This window comes from Taeniopygia guttata, chromosome 8 (assembly GCF_048771995.1).
Source record: "Taeniopygia guttata chromosome 8, bTaeGut7.mat, whole genome shotgun sequence".
Classification (NCBI taxonomy): Eukaryota; Metazoa; Chordata; class Aves; order Passeriformes; family Estrildidae; genus Taeniopygia; species Taeniopygia guttata.
Window position 1 is genome coordinate 17,996,402 of NC_133033.1, and position 23,987 is coordinate 18,020,388.

General features: G+C 36.6%; 1 protein-coding gene across 17 annotated transcripts in view; it reads right to left on the reverse strand.

The window, feature by feature from the left end:
• DPYD (dihydropyrimidine dehydrogenase) overlaps positions 1-23,987 on the reverse strand; it is a 438,624-nt gene that overhangs the window by 200,979 nt on the left and 213,658 nt on the right. For 14 of the 17 annotated variants that reach the window (XR_005981107.2, XR_004368573.3, XR_012057143.1 and 11 more), the window contains 4 exons: positions 19,957-20,064; positions 16,687-16,856; positions 14,903-15,113; positions 6,682-6,866 (listed from right to left, as the gene is read on the reverse strand). Coding sequence is in view for 13 of the 17 variants with exons in the window: in XM_072932831.1 (XP_072788932.1) it covers positions 6,682-6,866; positions 14,903-15,113; positions 16,687-16,856; positions 19,957-20,064 (674 nt within the window). In the remaining 4 variants the exon portion in view is untranslated. Of the gene's footprint in view, positions 1-192; positions 342-6,681; positions 6,867-14,902; positions 15,114-16,686; positions 16,857-19,956; positions 20,065-23,987 lie in introns of those variants that run through there. The other 3 variants (XM_041717789.2, XM_072932833.1, XR_012057144.1) reach the window with 3 other exon arrangements.

Below are 23,987 nucleotides of genomic sequence, written 5' to 3' on the forward strand. Positions count from 1 at the left end.
AATTAATATATAATAACCCAAAATTTAAGTACTCTATTTTGTGTTCAGACTTGCAAATCAGAAAAACATGCAAACACTCACCTATGTAACATCTTCAGCCCAAACAGTCTTCATGTTGAAATACTGAAATACTATGCTATGCTGGAAATAACACTGACAGTAACAAAAACAATTAAGAAAAATTTACTTTACATCCTGTACTGATAAGCCTGGTTCAGTCCAAAGGTTTGTTCAACCTTTTTGAAGAGCCATCTCTATTCCCTATAGCAGTCAGTAAGTGAGATTGAAAAAACCCAGGATATGCAGACAGACCTTTTCTAGTTCTCTTCTCAGGTGCCAATCTATAAAAAGTATAAGAAATTGTGAAAAAAGAGGGAAAGCATCATGTGGAGGATCACTCAGCCCTAACTCTATGTATTCTGAACCTCTGAATCTTTTTCCCCCAATTTGAAAGATTTTTATACAGCCTTCACAACGGCATACCTATGAAAAACTAATGTTTACTTTCTATTTAATTGTAGTAGTATGAATATTCTTCAAGATAGAAAAAAGTTAGTATCTGATTGCCATCAAAAACATCATATACATTATGGCTGTGCCACCACAGTCACTTTTGTTTTCACTTGAATGAGTCTTTTCTCTGAAGAGTCAGTGAAAAGTATTCAATGTATATGTTGTATCTAATAATATAAAAATCACAGAGAGAAAAGCTTTCTCCATATATGGATACTGAACAACATCCTGATCAGGCTGTGGTGGGTAGAATTTAAATCTTTGTTTACTCAAACGGTTGACTCAATACAATCACAAAGAAACAAAGCAGGAACTTCTAACACAGAGAAGCCCTACGCTGTCTGTGCTCCTAGTAAGTCACAGCTAAGAGCACAGCAGATTCTTCTTTCTTTAAAAAGAAGACTTTTTTTAACTGGACAAAAAGAATCAGTACTTGAAGTTTGGAGAAGACTTTCTGTAGCAGACTAAAAACCTCAGCTACTCAGGAATTGCTGCCTTTTGGGTTTTTTTTTAATTTGTTTTTTTATTTTTAGGAACTTATTTAATCAATTTTTACTAGTGAAAACTAAAAAAGCACAGGTGGGAAGAGGAGTTTTTTTGTGCCTTTTGTTTCCTAGGCTGGTTTAAAACCTGAGAGTTCGTGCCTGTTTTGTTTGGGGATTGTGTGGAATCCCCTCACGCTATTCTGATGCCAGATCTTTGAATCTTCAGACAAAGAGGATACATTTTGGGGCAAAATTTTCTGGTGGCTTAAAAGCAGTGGAATTGTCCTAGCTGGAATGATATGAACCTGAATAGGTCCCTAATATTGGACATTCCGAGAAAAGCTAATTTCTAAAGATCCCTAACACTTGGGACCAAACTGGCTTCAGTATCATGACCTCTCTCAGCTGGAGGCCAGTGCAGTTACACTTCATAAAAAGCTAAATATGCCCTATTTTGTCCTCCCTGAGTGCTCACTGCTTCCTCCATGTCTTACCCCACAGGGCTATTTTTCTACACCAGGAATATCTGAGTTCTTCCAAAACCAAACAGCCTGGCATTCTACATCTGAAAAGCTTTTGTTAATTGGCAAATAAAATTAAAAAAAAAAAAGAGGGGGAAAAATGAATGAAAGTTTTGTCTTTTTATCTTTTTTTTTACTTTGAGTTTGATTTCATCCTTTTAACTTTTTTTTTTTTTTTAACTAATAGTTAAATTGCTAAATGTTGTTTGCAATGCCAAACCAGAAAATCCTGGATCATACAATTCAAATTAAAGCATTTTTTAAATACTAGCACTTTTTGTCTCCTACATATCTGAAAGTGACAAAATCTGCTGATTTCAAAATCAGCAGAAATCAACACTGATATACTGAACTCTTACAGTAAACTCTTTGATTTTCATTCTTGCAGAATGACATCAAAGAAAGACTTACGGAAAATTGTTTGGTCAACTCCACTCTGCGCACTTGTGAGCAATAAATCCAATTTTCTACTTTGAATTAATTTGCTATTCAGAATTGTTCAAATGTTCTCTGTGATTAGATTTCAGTCTGAGGATTGATCACAAACAATTCACAGCTTGTACAACTGTAAGTATAATTTGCTATAGACAAACGGGCAGAGAGTGCTGAATATGAAGCTGAAGTTCCGCTGTACTGTTTCTTTGCCTAAGCAGGACAATTAAATCTCTAAAAGCTGTTCTCACCTAAAATGAATGCTGCTTGAAAGTGATTTTTAGTGACCTTTCTGTGGTAAAATAGAAAATATATCAAATCTGTGGTAAAATAGAAAATATATCCTATACAAGACAAAAAAAAATCTTTATAATGAAGGATTTCCCTGACATTGCACAAACAAATAGGAAAAGAAAGCCTGCAGGCAAGAGTATTAATAATAACTCTTCTCTTGATTTTCAGAAGTAGAGGATAAAAAGTGTGGTCCATTCTTCCTCTTAATTTGATACCAACCAGCTGAGCTACCAATATTACAGGTACTTCTTGCAGTCATGACAATTTTTTGGAGACCAGAACAGAGCGGTGAAAAATCCCCAGCACATTGCAAGCAGTGGGTCTACTTCACCCTAAACAGGGTAAAGGATTGGCCTGAGGGCAAAAGCACAGGAGCTGCAGAGCAGGGCTGAGAGACAGGAACTCAGCCTTAGACCTGGTGCAATTTTTGACATTAATTTTCTTTAGATGGAGAAAATTCCTAACCAGAGTGATATGGTCTAACTACATTTTCTGGCCTTTAACAAAGATGGACTGTGAAAGCAAGTAGTTGTATTACTGTTATTTTTCACACAGAGCCTTCTCCACAAGTCCTAGCGCCTGGAAGAGCTTTCCTGAATGCTTCCATCTTACTCTGTCTTTCTCCATTTTGAAGTCTGATCTTAAAACACGTCTTTTCTCCCTTGCTTCTGCTATCCTCTCTCCATTAATTAACTTTGTGGTAAGTATGTTTATATTATTTCATACAATCTCTGAATGGTTGTGGTTGGAAAGACATGTGGGGACTTGTCCTGTCCAGCATCCTTGTTACAGCAGGTTTACTCAGGGCTCTGTCCACTTTGACAGAGATTTTCTAAGCTCCTTTCTGGCTTTCTCTCTCTGTAACAGACACACTGCTTATTCAGGGGCAAGTAACTAAATTACCAGGCTTCCTGAACCTGTCTTTAATCCACCTTTTTTGCAAATGGTGCTTTATTGCTGCCTGCTAGTGTTTCATACGTTGTTCTAGCTAAACAAAGGTACATTCATTTTTTTCCTGCAGTTATCCTGAAAAGAAACAGACAACATAACTAATGGCTTCAAATTCAAGCTTCCTGGGAACCTCTCAATTCTGGTATTGATTATGAAATAATGCATATTCATGCATGCACTAGGAATATATGAGAATGGTCAATCCTGATAAAGAATCAACACTATACCATTCAGAGAGAAAGCCCATATATTTTCTGACAGCATAGGTAAAGAAAAAAATAGAAAATATACAATTGTGGTTCAAAATAACACGGTGATATGCTTAAAATTCACCTTGAATAATGTCTTAGTGAAGTGCAATTTATATCAGTTGGGATCTAGGCCTCTATTCTCTAAAGGTATCATGTACATTTCAGTCTAGGAAAAATAAAAAAGAAACTTCCACAGTGGTAGGTTACAGTAAAGAAGAAAATAGATTTAAATAAATGAAAACTTACTGTGATTTAGAAACAAAAGTGACTTTTAAAGAGGGATTTTTGTGAGAAGAAAATGCAAGCTTTACTGTCATATATGGGAAAATAGCTCACAGGTATAAGTGTATGAATAGAGCAGGAGTGAAGCATTAGGACTGGCACAGTCATTCAAGACGAAAATACTGGAACTGTCTTTGCTCTCAAGATAGGCACAGAAAATTAAAAGTTAATCCTGCAATAATTGTGAGTTACTCTGAATATTAAACTATTATACTATTAAATCCATTCACTGCTCAAAAATAAATGAATGGTAACTGAGGACTAGAAGAGCACAGCAGCTTGCATTGCTTCTGCACAGGATCATAAAGTCACCATTGGACAAAAGCGAAGGCTTAAAATCCCCAAGCTAAATAAATCACTAAGATGATTTAACTGAAATTTTTATGTCATTCACGGAACAACAAAAGAAGGTTGAATTGTGAGAAAACGTGAGTAGTAGAAAGTTGGATGACTTGGGCTGATTCTGTTTGGATCTCTAAAGACTTGCAAGGAATTGTTCTAGGAAGACTGTATTTCCTAACAGGTTCTACTACAGCTATCCTTAGTTAGGCTTTGATGGGTCATGTTTATAGAAACTAACCTGACACAGCTGCAGGCAACAATTTTTGAGATTAACTTATGCCTCATATAGTGGGAAGAATATGTTAAGACACAGGAGATATTTAGGCAACTAATGATGGAAAGTTTCCAGCGTAAGAGCAGCCAAGAAGCTTCTGTAAATAACTCTCAGTATTGAACATAAGGCATTTCTGCTGAAGAGTCCTGGAGTCTGGATCTCACGCCTGACTTGACCATGTGCCAGAGCTTGCAGTGACTGGAGTTTCAGGGCACATATCAGCCCCATCTGTTCCCTTAGCCTTTTGCCTGGAGTAGGTTGGGATACAAGCAGCGTGCCTGCATTCTGCAAGTAGTCAGGATGGTGGGTTTGAGTTGCACTCTTTGACATTGTCTTGGACTAGTTGAGAAATCCTATGGAATAGTTTTATTTTGATGAAGACTGACTGCATTATTTATAGATCCTGGTGCTGAGATAGTCAGTGATTTTGGAAATGGCTACCTACTTCTTAACTGAAACATAGACAGTATCAATGCATTTATTTAAAGTTTAATGTGTACTTGATTCAGACACTCAGTTCCCAGGATGTTTGCCTGCTTTAGAATCTCACAGCAGAAAGTAAGGTGGTGTGCAAGGGTATTTTTTCATTTGCTTTGGGAAGTTTCCAGAATAAAGCTCAGCTGTGAGTGGAGCACATGCGCACACACACGAGCACAAAGGCAGGCACACGTGCACACACCTGTCCCTATAAACAGCAGGGCAATGCAATCCTCTCTTATCCTTTTCTAAACAACTTCTTTAAAAAAAAACTCCTTCAGACACTAAAATTTCTACCACCTCCAAACACTGGTGAAGTAAATTGCCAAATTACAGCATTTTGCACCACAGCAACCAGATTTTACAAGGGCTGCACATCCAAATAAATGCCCTTGGGCAACCCATTCATCTAACAGCTGGAAAGGTGACACTTGACATTTGGAAACTTTCCTGTGAAGATTGCTGTAAGGCTTTCCCATTAGCTTCCTGGTGAGACTGTAAGGTTGAATAAGCTGCCTTGAAACCTGCAAAGGGTAACAGAAATGCTCTAATATCACAAGTCTGCTTGATTTAAAATTCTAATTCTCAAGCCATGACTATTCAGATTTTTTTCCAAAGTATTAAATACATTCTTGAGGGAAAAAAAAAAAAGCTTTGTGGAGGAAGCAGCATGGTAAGGGAGGGTGGCCTGTATTTCTAAGAGGTTGAATAAGGAGACACAAAGGAGGAGATACCTTCTCTCCTCTACCACAGTTACCCAAAATCACTGTGCATTGAGAAATTAAGCAAGCAGGTCAGGGATTAAAGATGTTTCACACTCAGCATTTTCATAGGGTCTAAGAAGGCAGGACACAAACAGTGCTTTAGAACAAGTGCGAAAAAATATGCACAGATACTAACAACAAGCTTTCAGTTGAAGTATTTTTAGGAAGTGAAATCAGACCCCAACAGCATGAAATTGCACAAACATGCAATCAGAGAGGCTTTGAGCAGATGGATGGGGGAGAAAGACATTGAGCTGTTACAGTCCCAACTTCAGTTGTTCAAATCTCTTTATGTGGGAGAATGAATCATGTATCATGTCTCTTAAAAGTCCCCTGCACTACGAACACGCTTTTTGTCAGTTGGTTCTCCAGGTTGTGTCTCTGCCTCGGGAGGTTTCTATTCAGCTCCTCTAGACTTTGTGCTCATCTACTACAAAAATTAGGGCAGAGTCAGCAACATGCAAGGAGAACCAAACGGAGTCATGCGGTTACCAGGTTTTTCAAGTCTGTACATATTACATTTCTCAGGTAAATTCTCCTTTGCATTATTTGCCTCTGTGCATTTAATGTTTAGTTTCTGTCAAGCTCTTGTATCCAGTTTATCAGTCTCATCAGAGCAAGCTTGGGTTCCAGTGTAGATAACCTGAGCGTTCTGTAAACTATTAGTAAACTAAAAATGTCTTCCCCAGGTAACAACACTGGCAGTAGTTAATTTTTACTTTATGCACTACTGGAAGATTTAACTTTTTAATACCTAGGAGCTCACTCCTTTTCCCCAATTACCCAATTAGGGCTTCTGCTCGCAGTGTCTGTTGTGCAGGGAGGCTTACTACCCTTGAGTGGAATTCAGAGCTGGGGCCAAGAAAATGTTACTTGAATTTTAGTGTTAAGAAAACACAAGAAAGCTGAGTTCATCTACCCAAACTCTAATATGTGATACAAGATGAATTAATACGTAATGTTCTAATCACCAGATAATCTATGTATTTTTTTCTCAAAAGTTGTATAATGAATCAAAACCACAATGAAAATATTTTTGAAGTATCTAAAGGCAGATCAAGCTGGGAAAGATAAAAATACTTTTGAAGAAGTCACCTGGATGTATCTGTGCATGTACCAGGAAGCTTGCTTGCCATCGTTCACGGATTCCACTGTAGTGTTGGCAAGACCACCAATGTCACCCCCTGCAAACACCCAGGGCTCACTTGTTTGCATCGTTTCTGGGTCTATTTCAGGGAGACCCCATCTGTTAAACTTGATAGGTGCCATGGCCTCTCTGACTGTAATTAAATAAATGACAAATATGTTAATAAAAGAGAGAAAAAACTGTTGCTAAAATCTGTCAAATATATGCTGATAACAATAAGAAATTATCTCTCATTAAAGTCAAAGCCATCCTGACTTAATATTCAAACTCAGAACATCCTGGAAGAAAGGCTCACTTCAAAACTTGTTACACATATTAAGAATAATATCATAAAAGCACAATCAAAATTAAATGGTTAGAAAAAGACAATATATTTTGTATCTTTTCACTACAATTTCTGAATTTTTTTAGAGCATGTATTAAAATATCTTGATCTTTACCATGCTGTTAGAAAACAGCACATTTAGTCATTTTGCACATGAAATATTATTGTCCTTCAAATAATGTAGATTTGAAAATAAAAAAATATTTTTATACCACATGGCATTATATAAACATCATTAAATACACATAAAGAATATTCTGTTAATATTTTTTAAATTTCTACATTCATAAGGCACTTCAAAGTAGCTTGATAAAGAGAATAATCTTTTCAATAAATAGTTTTAGCAAATTTTGATGGCATCTATCAAAACGGGGAGGGGGGGGCTATATAGCTTTGTGTGCAGTAACCAAACATGCTGCAATAAAATGCAGTTTAAAATTGCAATGTCCCTCAGGGACATACCACTGGCAGATGCAGATTGCCAAGGTCAATTAAACTGATGTAGTTGCACTGTCATAAATGTAAAAGAGAAACCTGCCAGTTTAAGATGAAGACTTCTCCAACACAAAGGGCAAAGTCATGGTATTGTTCCAGCACACAACTCAGTACAGAGCAAGCTTCAAACACAGCTTTCCCACACATCACAGTGATGGGATTTTCATCCAAGGCTCTGTGTCTCCTTTCACCGCCAAATCATATATTAGAAGTGCATTTCAAAGTGGAGGATATGTATAATCAGGGGCAAAATTATTAAACAGGAAGCAAGGCGCAAACACTGTCACTTATTTGTCCCACCTACACTCTCCTCCTCAACCTTGGCATTTACAAACATATCCAGAGGACTCAAATTCAAAAGATTTTTTGCAACTTGTTCAGAAGCCTGAGTCAGAGAAGACAGTTCTAAGCTGAAAGCCTGTAGCAAATTTTCTACCAGAAGTACTTAATCTATCTGCAAGACCTATTGCCTGCACAGTCTCTCACACCTGACACATACATGTGGCTTAAGTTAACAAAAATAATATTTGGGTAGCAACAAACTCAAAAACTTAAGAAATTATTTCCTGTAAAAATATCTAAATTACTGAAAGATCACATAGAACACAACTTTCAAACTGAGACATTTTTCATCTGGAAAATTAGGGGTTTGGTTTGTTTGGGTTTGGGCTTTTTCTGTTTGTATGGGTTTTTTTTTAAAGGAAAGAGCTGGATGATAGCAGCTTTATCAAAAATCCTTCAGAAATCAATACATTAACTTTCTCTTTGTGCCTCAGACTGTCTGTACTTCAAGAAAGCTTTTGATCATCTTATATTTGTCATATATAGGATAACTTATGGCATGCAGTGGTGCCATCTCAGCATGTGGTCTAGACGGCTCTCACAAGTTAAATATGTACAGGCTTGTAAAGACATGTTTGGAAAAAAACAGAGGAAAACTTGGTACCGCAGGATTTCGTAGTGGGGATTCAATAGATGACTTCTGTCTGAGACAGGACCGAACCACAGTAAAGGTGTCTGAGGACAACATGCTGTCAAAAATGTAGTTTTTCAAAAGAAATTATGTAAAACTTGGAGTTCTGACTACTTATTTCATCTTGTGGAAAAATAGGGTATTACTTCTGTTGTCCTATATCTAATACCTTTCTCAAATCTCTTTGAATTGCTTTGTTCTAAAATAGCTGTCTGGACATAATTATACCAAAAGCTTTTTGAGTGTGAAGAATGCCCAACATATCTTCACCTGAAACATCTCTCCAGGCCTGGGGATTTGTCTGCCTGATCAGTATTTTTAAAATCGAGAAAAACCACTTCCCTGGTGGCAAGGTTGACACGGTATCCAACTGCTATGTATTTCTTTCTTATAATCTCCAAGATTTAGGTTATATAAAAAAAGGGCATGGTTCAAAAGCATTTTATATAAGAGCTCCTAAAATTCTCACAATTTGGATCTGATACTTGTAGCTGGGAGGCTGAAGGCAGCGCCTCCCAGACATCCTGCACAAAGCAGGGGAGAACTTTTCAGAAAGCAAAGTCCATTCTCTGCCCCTGCAAGGGTGAGAGAGAGCCCAAGAGCCAAATCAGAGCTTGAACTATTGGTTCTCTGAATTGGTGTTTGACACTGAACAAGCAAACCAGGTATTTAATGTTGGTGCATGATTTGGGACAGAGGTAAAGAGTACCCTTAAAAACCTTCACCCTCTCAGTTTCAGTCTTCAAAGTTTAAAACTAACATATCTTTTTTCTTGAAAATTCAAATGACAATCCTGTGTTTGCGCTGCAATCTCCTCCCCAGCCTAGTGAGATATTATATATCATTTGAAAAGATCCTTCTGGATGAAAGATAACATACAATTTAATTATTCTACCGCTATCAAGTGATGCTAACACAAATAACACCAAACAAAAGGAAGAGCTGAATATATTTTCCAAATTCACTATATTCACAGAGCAAACAAACACAAATGGAAACACAGCAGCAAATTATAGCATTTGCAAAAACAATATTAAAATATAAGTGAATACAGAAAAAATATTTTAATTAACGAAACAAATCAAATGGAAAAGATTCCTCAAATAAAGCTTTAAAAGTGAGTCTCTGTGTGACTGCCATGACTAATTATGCATCTATGTAATGTGTGTTCAATTTGGGCTTATTTAAATAGCAGAAATGCTCATTAGCTGCAGTATATCTGTGAAGCTTCAATAAACAGTTTAATGGTTTTTATGTTAAACCAATTTGTTAAGTTCCTATAATTTTAGCTTTAGTAGCTCATTAATGTTATTTTTGATATCCATCTTACAGAATTCCTTTAAAGTGAATAGTAGCATTACTTCTGAAAAATACAAATCTACAGTAACTTTCTTAATCTGAAATGTATAACTACAGCTGTCACATGTACTAACAGATTAACTGCTGACACTGCCCAGTCTAAATGCCCAGCAAATAAAGAAAGGCACAATCATGCTTCCAACATTCTACCCCACTACTGTCCTGAATAGGATTAAAAAGTGGTTTGACTGGATAAAGCTGGGTCCAGTTACAGTGGGACAGGGTCCTGCTGCAAGCTGCTAATTATTTTATTTTCTGTCACCAGCAAGCTGAAGTGTCTGATGTGCATAAACTCAAAGAGTACAATTTCTGCCCCAAGTAAACAAGGCTTTAGAAATGGTCATGAAGTCACTTTTTGATATTGGGAACGGGTAATCATTTCAGAGCATGAAACTGCTGCACCCAAACTCATTCAATAGACCTATTTGTGGAGAAAAAATCCTATTCCAAGTGACTCAGCAGGAAAACTCCTATCTATTTCAATAGGACTCTTTTGAACATATATAAATTTAAGTTTTGTATAACAATTTTTTAAATAAATCTGGTGCCTCAAAGCCTGTTGGTGCAAGGCAGATGCTGTGCTAGCAGGCAGATGCCAGGGCATTCCCAGCTAGGGTATCACAGTTCCCCTCCTCCCCTCTACTCTTTCATTAGATAGTCAAGGCTTCAGTGCTCTGAGGTCAAAGTTACCCAGTTGTCTGAGTAGGTTCTATAAAGAAAACTCAACAGTCCTTCCAAGTTCCAGAACTCCTGGTTTCTGTGCCATTTGGAGTTCTATATTTGATCAAATGAAAATTAAAATATTTTTCACTTATGAGGTCAGAGTTCTGCAAACTTTTTTTCTTTTGTTCCCTAGCAAATGCTTCTCAAACTGCAGACATAAAAATTAACTATGAGTGGGTTAAAGCATAAAATTGTAAACAACTTGGGAAATGTTATCTTTATTGTATGTTGAACTATTCAAGTGGAGCAGTAAGCCTGGGGTTTGCCACTACAGTTTCCAAGAAAGATGACAGTTGTACTAAAAGTAAAAGCAAAATATCTGAAAGTTATGACAGATTCCTGGAATTATGAAATAAATTTTTGCCCTTCAGTCAGTGATGCAATACCTACGTTCTACCAACATTTTCATAAAACATACTTTGGCTCACAAATAACTTACTACTTCTGGGATTTTTTATAAAGGTGGTACTTGGATTTTGCTTGGATATTTTTTCATTTCTCTTTTTTGCTGCTCCAAGAAAATAAAACAGACATTATTATCATGCTAAGATTCAGTGTTCTGGTTATATGTGAATTCTTCCTCTTTGCTGCTGCCTGCTAAACAGAGGATCAAAATAAAATTAGGTTGCCAGCCCCCTATCCTGGCTTAGTCTTTTGCTCTGCACTGAATTTTGTAGTGCATTTTCAGTACTATTTTCCATACTTTCTCCATGGTTCTCATTGGGAATTCAAGAAAATAAATCCAAACTAGGGCATTTGTTACAAAATTTTGCAGTTCTAAAGCATTGTTCCCTTTGCTTATCAGAAGGATTAGAAAAGGGTTATTCAAAGTTCAGACTTTAAAACCAATGGGACTTGGTGTTAAGCAGGATGCAGAGGCTGAACACAGTGTGAGGGAGCACACAGAACTCTAAGTGTATATGCTAAGTAGTTGCAATTAGGAATGGTGACAGAAGACATTTCAGTAATTCACTAGCACACTGTAAGCCTCAAAAATAACAAACTAAGGAAAAATCAATAGCCAAAGGAAAAGCACAAAATTCCTCTCACAGTTCTTTATTTTTGTGGGTCAGTTACGATGGCTTGAAGGCTCTGGTAGGGTTTGCAGTTAAAATAAAGCAGCTTGTACTTGCAAAAAATTTTTTCTTCAAGGAGAAGCAAAATATTTTTCTTACTCCTTCTGCAGCAGCTGGATTTGAACAATTTGTCGGGCTGGTTTTTTACTGGTTTTAGTAAAATAGTAACTTTGAAACAGTCTAGTAGGCAACACCCCTGTTTCAACTATAAGCAACTCCAGGAACACAAAATGGAACTAGGAGTCAATTTTTTAAAGTAAGTGATGCATTTATATGATTCCCTATGGGAGGATGAATATCCACTACAACTGTTGCTCAAAAACACCATCATCATTTTATATTAACAAAACAAAAAAGACTAAATACCTATTGTGAATGCATGGAATCTCAGTTGCAAATTTAATAGTTGCCATGCAAGAATAGGAAACATCTTGTTGAGGATAATAGACTAGAAAAAACTTTCTAACCTATGAGCTATTTCTGCTCAGTCACCCACACACTTATGGCTTCTTACAAAACTTTCCAACACGAGCATCAAGGCTGCCCTGAACGCTTTGTTGAACTGGGGCTTTATCTAATTTTAATCTCTCAGGTTTTGACAGTATTGTCTTTATTGTTTTATCAGTAGAACCAGCTTTTATAGGATATAACCTGCTATATTAGCCCATACCAATACTACATTTGCAGTTCCCCGAGGTGCCTCGTGAATTAGGTCAATTGACAGAGTTCTTTGTATGAGCAGCAATTAACATGTTTATTCAACCTGCACCTGAGTCACCCAGTCACAGAATAATTGAGACCAGAAGGGCCCTCTCGAGGTTGCCTATTTCATTCCCTTCAAAGTTAGATCAAGTTCCAAGTCCAATCAGTTTGCTCATGGCATTGTCCAGTTTTGAGTACTCAAGTATTTACATCTTCATCTTCCTATGGGGAATACCTGAATATTTTCTTATCTTGAATACAGAAGTGTACTTAATTTAGAAAAAACAATCAACCACAAAAACAGAAAAACACAACAAAACATTAAGAAATGTTTTGGTGTTTTTTTTTTTCTTTTTCATTTATTTTTGTTACGTACACTGAAGTAGTCTGGGGTTTTGGTTGTAATCCAGCTCAATGGTGAAAAGCAAATTTGACTTTCATTAATACAGCTTAAAAAAAAAAGGACTTAAAGGCAACTGAAATTGTATGCTCAAAATAAGTACTTTATGCACTCAAGTCTTAGTTTCTTTTCACTCTTACAACATCCAAAACAAATGACTTGCATTTTTCCTTTTTATTGATTGCTCTTCTAACAGCAGTTTCACCCAAAATACAGCATGAAACTGAGGTGTTTTGCTCACTCCCAAAGTAAATGACTCTATTCTCTCATGATCAGCTCACTGCATGACAATTCCCCTCCCATTTTATATTCGTGTTTAAAAACCTCTCAACAATTAATTTAGACTGTGAATGTGCCCTAGGAAATACAAGACTGGCACAGTACTATGGCACAGTACTTACTAGCTGCTTAGCAAGGTAAGTTCAATCTTTTAGTTGAGATAATTTTTAACGTGGGAGAAAACAGAATCACTCCTGTATCATGGGGTCTATGAATCACAACAAAATATATTGACTGAATAGGTTAATATTGATTTACCTCATGCGATTCTAGAAACCATTCCAAAAAACCTAAACACAGGGTTTTAAAAGCAAAATTTCCCACAAAACTAACAAAATTTGCCAAAATTCTCAGCATCAGAGTAGTTAATGAATCTCTTAAAAAAAACCCTTAATCTTCCTCTTCTTGTGTCCTGGAGGTTAGACTGAGCCCTAATATATGACCTACACAAATGCCAGACTTTCCACAGCAATACAGCTCCAAGAGGAATGGCAGTCTGTTCTCTCCTGTGCCCTGCAGAGCAGGAGGCAGCAGCAGGCCAGCAAGCAGTACTGAGTAATGAGCTGGGAGCAGTCACTGTCTAGAAACAGCCTAGGATGCAAGAAACTCCCTCAAAGCATTAGTAGCACATACAAGATAGGAATGCTCCTGGTATTCACTTCACATGTTCCTCAAAATACCAGGCTGAGAGGATTTAGAGTCCTCTCATGGTAGCAGGATGGTTTGCCATTCTATACAACTGGATGCTGAGCAGGCAGTGCTGAGTACCTCATTCAGGTTTAGAGCCTGCTTACATCACTGAGGATTTACCATTTTACTTGATTGCAAAGATTCACAAAAGTACATTACGCTGAGAAATTTTGAATACCAAATCTCCTGGTCTTGTGCAATCTGAGGCACTTGCCAAGTCCTCTGTCAGAGCATTTATGCTCTGGACCATGACAACAGGACCATGACAAGTCATGGGTTAACTGGCTGGTATGACCATGCCCAGGAGAGGCAGGCACATTGCTCACCAAGGCTTTCAGAACCTGCTAAACTGTATGACCGTCTAGGTTAGCAGGACCTTCCCATTGTATCAATGTGTCTTCTGCTGAGTCAGTGTTTTTATTCTGAGGCACACTCAATGTAGGTGCCTGAACTCCTAAAATCTACCTAGTGTCAGAGGAGAACAGTCTTAACACTGCTCAGTTCCCATGCTCTTGACTGTATTCATGTTGATCTCGCTGCTAAATGGAGACAATTCATCCAATCTCTGTACCAATTTCTGTATCTTTAATACAGAATTAAGTAATCACTGATTTTTAAGACTGAACCTTGTAAAGTGCAACTAAGAAATACTGTGTAAGAGAGAAGTCTCAGTTCTCTTGTATATGCACAAGAAATAAGTAATACCCAGACCAGCTGAACCAGAATAATGAATGTTTCAATGCCTGTTTAATTTGCGAAATTAAAAAAAAAAAAAAAAAGACATTTCAGAGATCAGAACAGTTCAGCTTAAAGATGTAACATAATGAGTTTCTCTAGAGTTAATTAATGAGACCAGAAGAAATTCCCAAGAGTTTCTTTGAGATCCCACTTGCACTGAGAAGGAAAATATATGCTGAGGAACTGAACCTCAATGCTGAGTCCCAGCTCTATACAGCAATATGCAGAGAACTGCTTAGTTACCAGACGCCCAAGTCTTTTTCTAAAAGGTGCACCTGAAAGTCAAACCCTTGTAAGAGTACCAGCAGTCACAAGCTGAGTAACCTCCAGAAGACTCATTTCACAAACCTGCTAAAGGACAGAACATGCAGCTAAAAGAACAGTCTGTATCTGCATTAGTCAGAGTTACCTTTATTGTCACTTAAGACGGAGCCGAAGGCACTGATCACCACATTGGCTTTCAGACGGACAACCTGATCCTCATCTTCTTTCCAGTTTCCTTCACTGTCTTGTTCAGTTCGAACAAATTCCATAGCAACAATTTGTCCACCTTTAAGAACAACTTTCCGAGGAGAGAGGAAAGGCAGAAATTCACACTTCTCTTCTTTTGCAAGTTCCATCTGTGGAGTAGAAGCAATAAAATATATAACTTTAACATGCTGCATTTTCATGGGAAAAAACCCCTAACAAACCAACCAGGAAACATTTTTTGACTCAAGATGTTACCATGGATTTTACTATAGCAGAAATCAGCCATGTCCAGTATGCAGCCAGTCATCTTCCTGTCAGCTTCAGAGTCTCTCATGCTATCAAATCAGGCAGTGGCAGTAAGTAAACTTTGAAGTCAAATATTACTCCAATATATTTTCTTATGTTTTCATTACTTTGAATATGTTTAACTTCTTTGAGGGCAAAAGATTTCTCTTACATAAATATCTTTTAAGAATTGGCCTAATATTAACTTAATCCATGCCCTGATTAGTGTTTACTATGATTTTAAGATTTTATTAAATGCTGACCACCATGTACAAACAACATTTTTCTGAGCGACAATACAGACTTAAGATCTTCTGCTGTGGTAAAACTGCTTAAGTCAATCATCTTCAGAATTTGATTGTCTCTATTTACACAATATTTTGAATATGTAATATCCCACCTGACATGATTCTATCATGGCCATTACTAAATAAAGCTACTTTTATTTTACTGTTTTCAAGGCTCACTGCATGATTGGATGAGTACAAAAATTGACAACTTTTAGAAATTTACCCAGGCTTCTATTAAAGGCTGTGCAATGGCTTCAGTAATCTCATTGTGTCTAGAACTCTTGACTGAAGTGCAACAGAAGTAAATCATGCAAGATTTACTAGAAACCCTCTATTACTTTCTTTGCAGCTCCAGTTCCCTTCTGGAAGATCTCAGGTGCCACATTCTTGAAACAGACAACCAACTACTGCTACAAATGATAAAGATGCATTAGATGGTGTGCTAGTCCCAAGTATATAAAAGTGTAATGTACCAAATAAATGCACAGAAAAAGACCACCAAAATAAGAAAGAAAAATCTTTAAAAACCCTCCTGTAGCACATATAAATTAAGGAAGCAGAATAATTTCAAAATGTGCAGATGACCTAATAAATGCCAAAGTACAAAGCCAAATTAAAAACCAAATAGAATGCTGAAATATGGGATGAATAGCATTGCTTCACTATCATTGGCAGTGACTCAAAGCCAAAATCACTGTAAGTAATTTTCTTACCAGCAAGAAAGGAAAGAAAGAAAGTCTTTTATAGGCTCACAAGGCAATGTCAGAATCATTGAGCTTCCTTAAACAACAGCCAGAAGATATCATCATAGAATCTAATCATGATCTGAAGAGATAACTACAATACTCTAATGGCTATTTGATTCCCACATTGAAAATTTTAGTTAATTTCCTAACTTACAAAAAATTCTATTCCCTGGTTGCAAATACATCTCTCTGCCTTGTCAGGGAACATACAACAGTAGAAAATTATTTAAATACAAAGTATACAAAGTGAGCCTCAGATCTTTAATAAACATTCATACATTTCAATAAAGGTTTTATAAACAAAACCTTTACCAGATATCTGCTAAGTACCTGTAGCACGCTTTCAGGCCACATAGAAATACCTAAGATGCCTTCTCAGAAATGCTGCTACTGAATTTTACCTCTTCTGGGACAGCCCTGATATGAGTGAATCCCTTCCTGAAGACCATGAAGACGCGACGAGCTCCGCAGCGCAGAGCAGACGTTGCGCAGTCAAAAGCAGTGTCCCCTGCTCCGAGTACAATCACAGTTCCATGGACTGGTGGCAATGGAGAGTGACAGGCACACATCCCTGAAAGATAAAAGGAAAACCCCATTTTCAAGTAGAGAAACCATTTCTGCATGACAGCTCAAAAGGTACTTGTACTCAAAGCAGTGTAAAATTGCATCTTACAGTTTCCAGGCATGGAGTGTCACTATCAAATTATTCTGCTCCACTGAAAGACAGTTTTATTCCCCCTTTTAAGATATGCTCATATACATAATTTCATAGTCAGTACTCTAAGCAGCTGCATCTTTCTATTGAGAAAGAATTCAAATGACAACATATTTGTAGGATTGTGGGTCATGGCAGACTGAAACTAGAATTGTGAGACCGTTTAATTCAAAAAGTAAGTTTTTCTCCCTTCAGATTCATTATCCGCCAGCTAAAAAAAAAAAAAAACAAAAAACAAAACAACGACAACAATGAAACAAATCAGAACAAAACAACAACAAAAAAGGATGACCAGTTGTTATTAGTTACAATTTTGTGTGGTAGTATACCAACATCAGTCCCCTCAGATTTCTATAAAGCACTGACATTGTTCTGGTGTGACATGGTTCTCTGAGGCTATTCATCAGCTGAACATGAAGGAAAATAATATTGTTACAATAATTCCTAGTTCTTCTACTGGAAGAAAATGTTTAATCTACACTAGTTTTCTATAAATAATTTGTAAAAAGTTACATGGAGAAAATGACAACATTTATGTATTTATCATTTACAGCTTGTATTTAATGACTCAATTAAAGAAGAAATAGTTAAGTAAAACTGAACTGTGTCTGTTCCCTGGATGAGACTGCATTTTTATCACATGTTTAAGTGATATATAACATCATAACATCATCATAACAACAAACTGTTGATTAGACAAATGGTTGAAAAATATTGACATAAATAATACAAAGCTATATTCTCATGAGTCCAGGACAGTTCCAGTCAGGAGGCACTAAGTTGGCCATCTACCTACTGTACTTTAACTCAAGTATCCTGCTACAGCAGATTTTCACATGGAATTGTGGGACACAAGTATTACTGAAGTAAACAATCCTTTTCATTTAGACATATAAGCAGAGTGAGAAACAACATCCTAATACACCTATTCTCTTTCCACTTGAAAAATGCTTAATGAATGCATTTTGCAAATGCAAATGACAAATTATATAAATTCCCCCCCGCCCATGTATGTGGTGTCACATTTACTATTTATTTACTAAGATTCTCAGTCTAAAATTCTCTCTAAACTTATCTCATTTATTTTTAGTGAACTTAATAGTCCATACAAATTGAGCAGTGGAAAAAGCACAAATGAAGCAGGGGGCTGGCAGCTCAGAGTGCCATTAGAGTGTGAGTCTAGAAGGGATCAGTCAGAGCAGCCTGCTTTGCTCTTGGGAACACACTCCTGAGGTAAATTCACAGCCATGTATTTGCAAGAGGAAACCCTTTTTTAGGAAAGTGTATTAACAAGTGGCATTCAGAATTAATAAGCAGGCAGAATACGTATCTCACCATGAATAAGTCTATTATGTCTATTATTTAGATAACTGTCACAGTGAAAAAGGAGGATAGAGTAGGATGTAGTATGTGTATATTTTATTTTATAATTCCATGCCTTAAAGAGCAAAAGGTGGCTTTAGCTACAGTAAAATTAAGTAAAAGAGACCATGTTAATTAGCAGACAACACCAAAGATCTATCTATTACTGTCAATCAGAAAAGGTGATCCAAGTTCATCCTTTTTCCCATTGTAGACTTAATATAAAAAAACCCATATTATCACATATGCTAGCTAATCAAGAGAGCTACTTTGCAATATTTCGAAATATGTGGATCACAGTATATAGAGCCTCATGCAGACAGGTGACTTACAGTATGCAACTGCTACATATCTTAGAATTCTACAAAGTATTTTTAGTCAAAATGTTTCAAGAGAGTTTTGTTTTGCAGAATTTATATTTCCTTTGTTAATCTACAAATGTGTTGGACTGCATATTCTCAATTTGTTTTATTTTTAAGCATTTCTGCCTTCAAAAAGCAAACCCAAAACCTTACCCCTTTTTCCCAAATCATTTAAGATTACTTTGAGCTTAAGAAAACAGACAGAAATAAGCATTTGATGAAAACAGCAGAGATGGGATAGATTGGATGCAGAATTTCCCTTCTGAAATATTTTGCATCAAGTGGGGTAATAAATTTCACTTTTATAAGCAGAATAATCTGCCCCAGAATATATATTCCTCCAAATTGTTTAAGAAAAGTTTACTAAACAAGCAGGCAATCCTATATGATGTTAAAAGAAATTTCTGAATGCTGAAATGAAAATCAACTTGTAGATAAAAAAAGTTATATTAAGTCAGATGTAAAATACCACACTCTGTCCTAAATAAATAAAAGAACCCCTGTATATGAATTTCTTTTTTATCTGGGGAATCTAGACCATGAAGAAATGTGGTATAGAAATCACGTATTTGGGGCTTATGAGTTAATATTCAGGGACACTGAAAGCATCTGTACTCCTTAGGGAGCAAATGCAGCTACCTCTGAGCTCAAAGAAAGATGTGAAATCATAAAACAAGACTGCATTTGGTGCCTATGAATTGAGCACCTTCTTATTAACTCCTGTCATACTCCTGTTGTCCTGAGTTTTAGGCTGTAAGTTCACTGGGTAAGGAACCAGTGCTGATTTAAATGTGTGCAGCATATGACTTGGGATCAAGTAATAGACTTTATCAACAATCTACAATTCAGCTGCTTATACAAGTCAGAAACATCTTTTTTAATATCAGATTTTTTCAAACCATCTTATATATTCTCTTTTTATCAAAATACTTCATATAGAGGAGAAGCTTATCTTTTTACTATAATTCAAAATAACAAATATAACTGTTTAGGGGAAATTATTTGCCGTAAATTTAGATTTATATACATGATTCTTCAGTTAATAATCTCTGGGACTAACGTTGTTGACCATGCTCCTACGGTTGCCCCTCACCAAGAGAAGACCCTGTCCCAGACATATTCAGTGGAAGGTACTTTGTAACTGGATGTGCTGCTTTGTAGCCAGTTTGATAAAATAATAACTGCTAATGACTTACTGAATGTGATTACAACAAGAACATAGTACCACACACCTGGTTTACTTGCCATTGCTACCAAAGGTAAGAAGTCTTTAGATGTGTAGAATCCTTGATTCATTCTCAGTCCTTGGAATATACTGTCTCTGTTTGGTTCTGGCAAACCTGAAATAGATATTTTATGGCACATAAGAATTACACACAACATTTTAGCTACCAACACATATCTTGAATTACATGCATGTTTTAAAAACGTTGTCAATACAAGCACTTTCACAAAGCCTTAGATGTTTCCAAAATAATAGTGCAAATCATCACATTTGTAGTCTGCAGCTTGCCTAACTGGTGATTGTTTAATAGTACAAGCACTTGAAAATCAGGTTCCTCGACAATGTGTGTACTTGTATAACTCATAACAAAACAAATGCAGGGGAAAGGATTAGTGAGAACAGGGTGCAAAAGTAGATAATACAAATGAGGCAGTAACAAACAGCTTAACTAATGAGGGGAGGAGGACAAATGGCAGTGCTGTAGGTCTGATCTGTGAGTATTTGTATACCATCATTTTTTTTCCATTCTTGATTATTTTATCAAAACCTTGAAGTCCTGGTTGTCTGAAATTTCTTCCTCATTATCAAAAGCACACATTTAAACAGAATTCATAGGATACAGACAAGGATTCACTTCATAACAATTAATAGCAACAAATACCTTTCAGTTAGAAAAGAAAGCAGCAAAAAGCATCTTCCAGTTACCAAAGAACATCATCTCATCTTGATGTGAATGGTTGGACAGCACCAAAAGCTAGCCCAGCTGACACACCAGTTAAGCAATTTTATTCATGCAAATGCAATCAGGGTATTTTCAACAGTCTCAACTTTCATATTTACATCTAAAACCTCATAATATTATCAAAAGTATGCTAATTAATAATTACATACTGAAATGGAGTAAATGTCAACAATTTTTGTAAGAAAACATACTAGTACTGAGGCATCCTCAGAGCAAGCAGGAAGAACAGGAGCATACAAAGCAACCTGTGTTCCCTCCCTCTCAGGCATGGGTGGCAGCAGACTAATATTACTCCTCTTTGAGACACACTGGTCTGGAAAACCCTAACAACACAATTTTAGCATCTACAATAATGCAGAATTGCATGTTGAAGAGCACTTTTCCAAATAGGGAAGGTTTGGGGTCTTTTTCTATTAATTAAGCCACAAAAATCTGTCTCATTACAGCATATGCCCAGAACTACCTAATGAGAAAACTTAGTACTTTTTCATGAGTTACCTATATGAAGGAAGTTTTTCGAACCTGTAGAACTCTGAATGAAGTTATAGAATATATAACTTAATATATAATACTAGAAAAATAAAATAACATTTTTAGATTCATTAGTCTCAGTGAAGCAAAACAAAATATACTCTCAGTGAATTCAAAATGCTTACAAGACAAAAAGCAAACCTGAAATTTGATCTCTGTTTCTAAAGAAAAATCATGATTCAGTTGCTGAACATTCGACTATGAAACCAACACTGATCTATAGTTGGATATTCAGAAAAATAAAGTTAAAAAATACTAGCACATCCTGAACTTCAAGACCTTTGAATGCTGTACTTTCTGGGTAGACTGAAATTTCAGCTAATGAATAATGAATAATGGATATCTTAAGAGGCTGCCAGAAATACTTAGTCCTATTGAAAGTACAATATGTAAAATGCATTAAACAAACTATTTTTAAAAGGGCATCGATTTTTCTCTACGTATATATTGCAAAATTATCTATGGCAACAAGAGTACCTCAGAAAAAGCTCTCAGTGACTGCCTGCGGGCAGAGGACAGAGTAATGCAACCATGTCTATTGGGATATCCATAAACCAACTCAGAGGCCTCAGTTTACTCTTAGAAGAAACACTTTTGTCATTAGTGGGATGTGCAGCCTGCATTAAAGATAATTTCCTTTTCACCTAATATGTACCTCCATTCAAACTCAAAGAGAAGCCCTCAAAATATTTTTTTCCCACTTTTTTTTTTTTTTACTGCTTTTATCATCTCCTAATGAAAACTCTTTGGTCTCTAACAGCATCAGTATTTTAGCTCCCATAGGCTGAATAAAAAGTATAATAAAGGAAGTGTTGCAATGTTTTTCTGTCTAGGTTCATCACTAGTCTTTTCAGTTTCATCACTGAAATAAAAGGAGTTGGATTAAGAGTACATTGGGTTCAATAATGTTTAGCCTGGCTGATATGACCAAACAACTGCCAAAGAGGTAGTCAATATACATGGCATTATCTCCTATTTATTTTACTATTTTCATTTTGCTGAAAACACATTTTGTGATATTTACATTTTAAAGAAATGCAGGGGATTTCTTCTTTTATACTTATAAACACTTAGCACAGATTGAAGCTCTTTGCTAAGCACCTGCTGGAAATTGTATTGTGCTGGATTCTAATGCATCTGCTTTTGCTGTTCAGTATTTGCTATTGTAATTACTGCATTTACTTTTGTTAAAATAGAGAGATTTAGTACTTCTTCAAGCCACTAGGCAAGTGAAGATAGAGGTAGACTGAGGCAGATCAAGAACAGATAAGATTCACTTTAGAGACACCATTTCATAATAAACATTCACCCCACAGAAGTATGCTTTACAGAGAGATCAAATATTGATAAATAGCCAATAGCTTCTTGGGATAGCGAATACTTAACGAAAAATAGCTGTAGAGGAAAAATGCCGTTTTGAGCAAACGGTTTCAGAGAAGAAATAAAATTTAAAAAAACCCAGTCACCTATGAAAGACACAATTTAGGTCAAAATAATGAACCAAGAGAAATACTCTTTGAAGATAAATCAGAGAGCGCCTTTAGAAAAAGGGAATTCACACACTAGAACAACGTAGCCAAGAGCTACCCAACAAAAAATGCTGAGAAAAATACAAGGTCTTTTCCCTAGTTTTTAGGTTGAAGCCAAGTAAATCAGTTCTCTGTTCTCCAAATCCACTTGCAAGTTATCTAAATAGATTTTTTCACATGGTATTTTTATATGGTATTTTTTATTTGGTATTTAATGTTCTGAAACAATCTGTCACTATCCCACATCTTCCATCTTTAAATAATCTGTATCAATATCTAGTGATAACAATTATTTCCTTCCCCTGCACTGAAGAATAACTCTTTTGAAGGGCAAGCAAGAGGAGGCAGATTAGAAAGGCAGCTCCCCGGGTGGTGTTTGGATGGCCTCTGCACACCCTTCTAGAAGCAGAGGGCTGTGCTGAGCCCCCATCTTCTGCAGCCACAGCCCTGGGCTGCCTGAAGCCTCAGCTGCTTTGCTTGCTGATGCCAGGGAACAAGCTTCTGAAGCAACTGATATCCAAACCACGCAATGAAGCCTCATGGGCTGTGGAAAACTGCATTTACTAAGAATAGAGAAAGTAGAAACATTGTGAAAATAACAGCTTGCATGACAGATCTAGTTCAGCTTCGCAAAATCTAACCTAGACAGTCCCAATCTGGGTCAGGTGCAGCACAGAAAGCAATTCATCTTGATTCCTGACCCTCTGGTTTGCTGTGCTCTGCCTTCCATCTCCAGATGCTCCAGCTATCTCTCAGTAGGCACCACTACTCTCTTTGCTTCTTTCCTTCATTTGAACCCCACAACTCCTTCCCCAGTTTGCAATTCCTCAGCACCTCTCTCCCATGTATGACACACCCTATACTTTCCATAGCCCTTAACCACTACAACAGTGGCTTTGGAAAACACAACTTTAACTTCTCCTTTTTATATCCTTTATATATACATATAAATATACATGTGCACATATGTATTAGCAAAAACATAATCTGCCTCCTGTTAAGATCTTGTACTTTCTGTTCTCACAATACTGATGCATATCAAATTTCTTCATGCACAGTCTCAAGTCCATTGTTTCCCTTTACAGAAAATTTAGATACAATTCCCTAGTCCATTTGAGATATGAATTGCTAAATGATTAGAGTAAATTTGTCAGATGAACACAGCAATGTACCAGACTGATGGATAGACAACGTAAGGGATTGGCTTGCAGAGCAGGGCACCAAGTCCACTCAGCT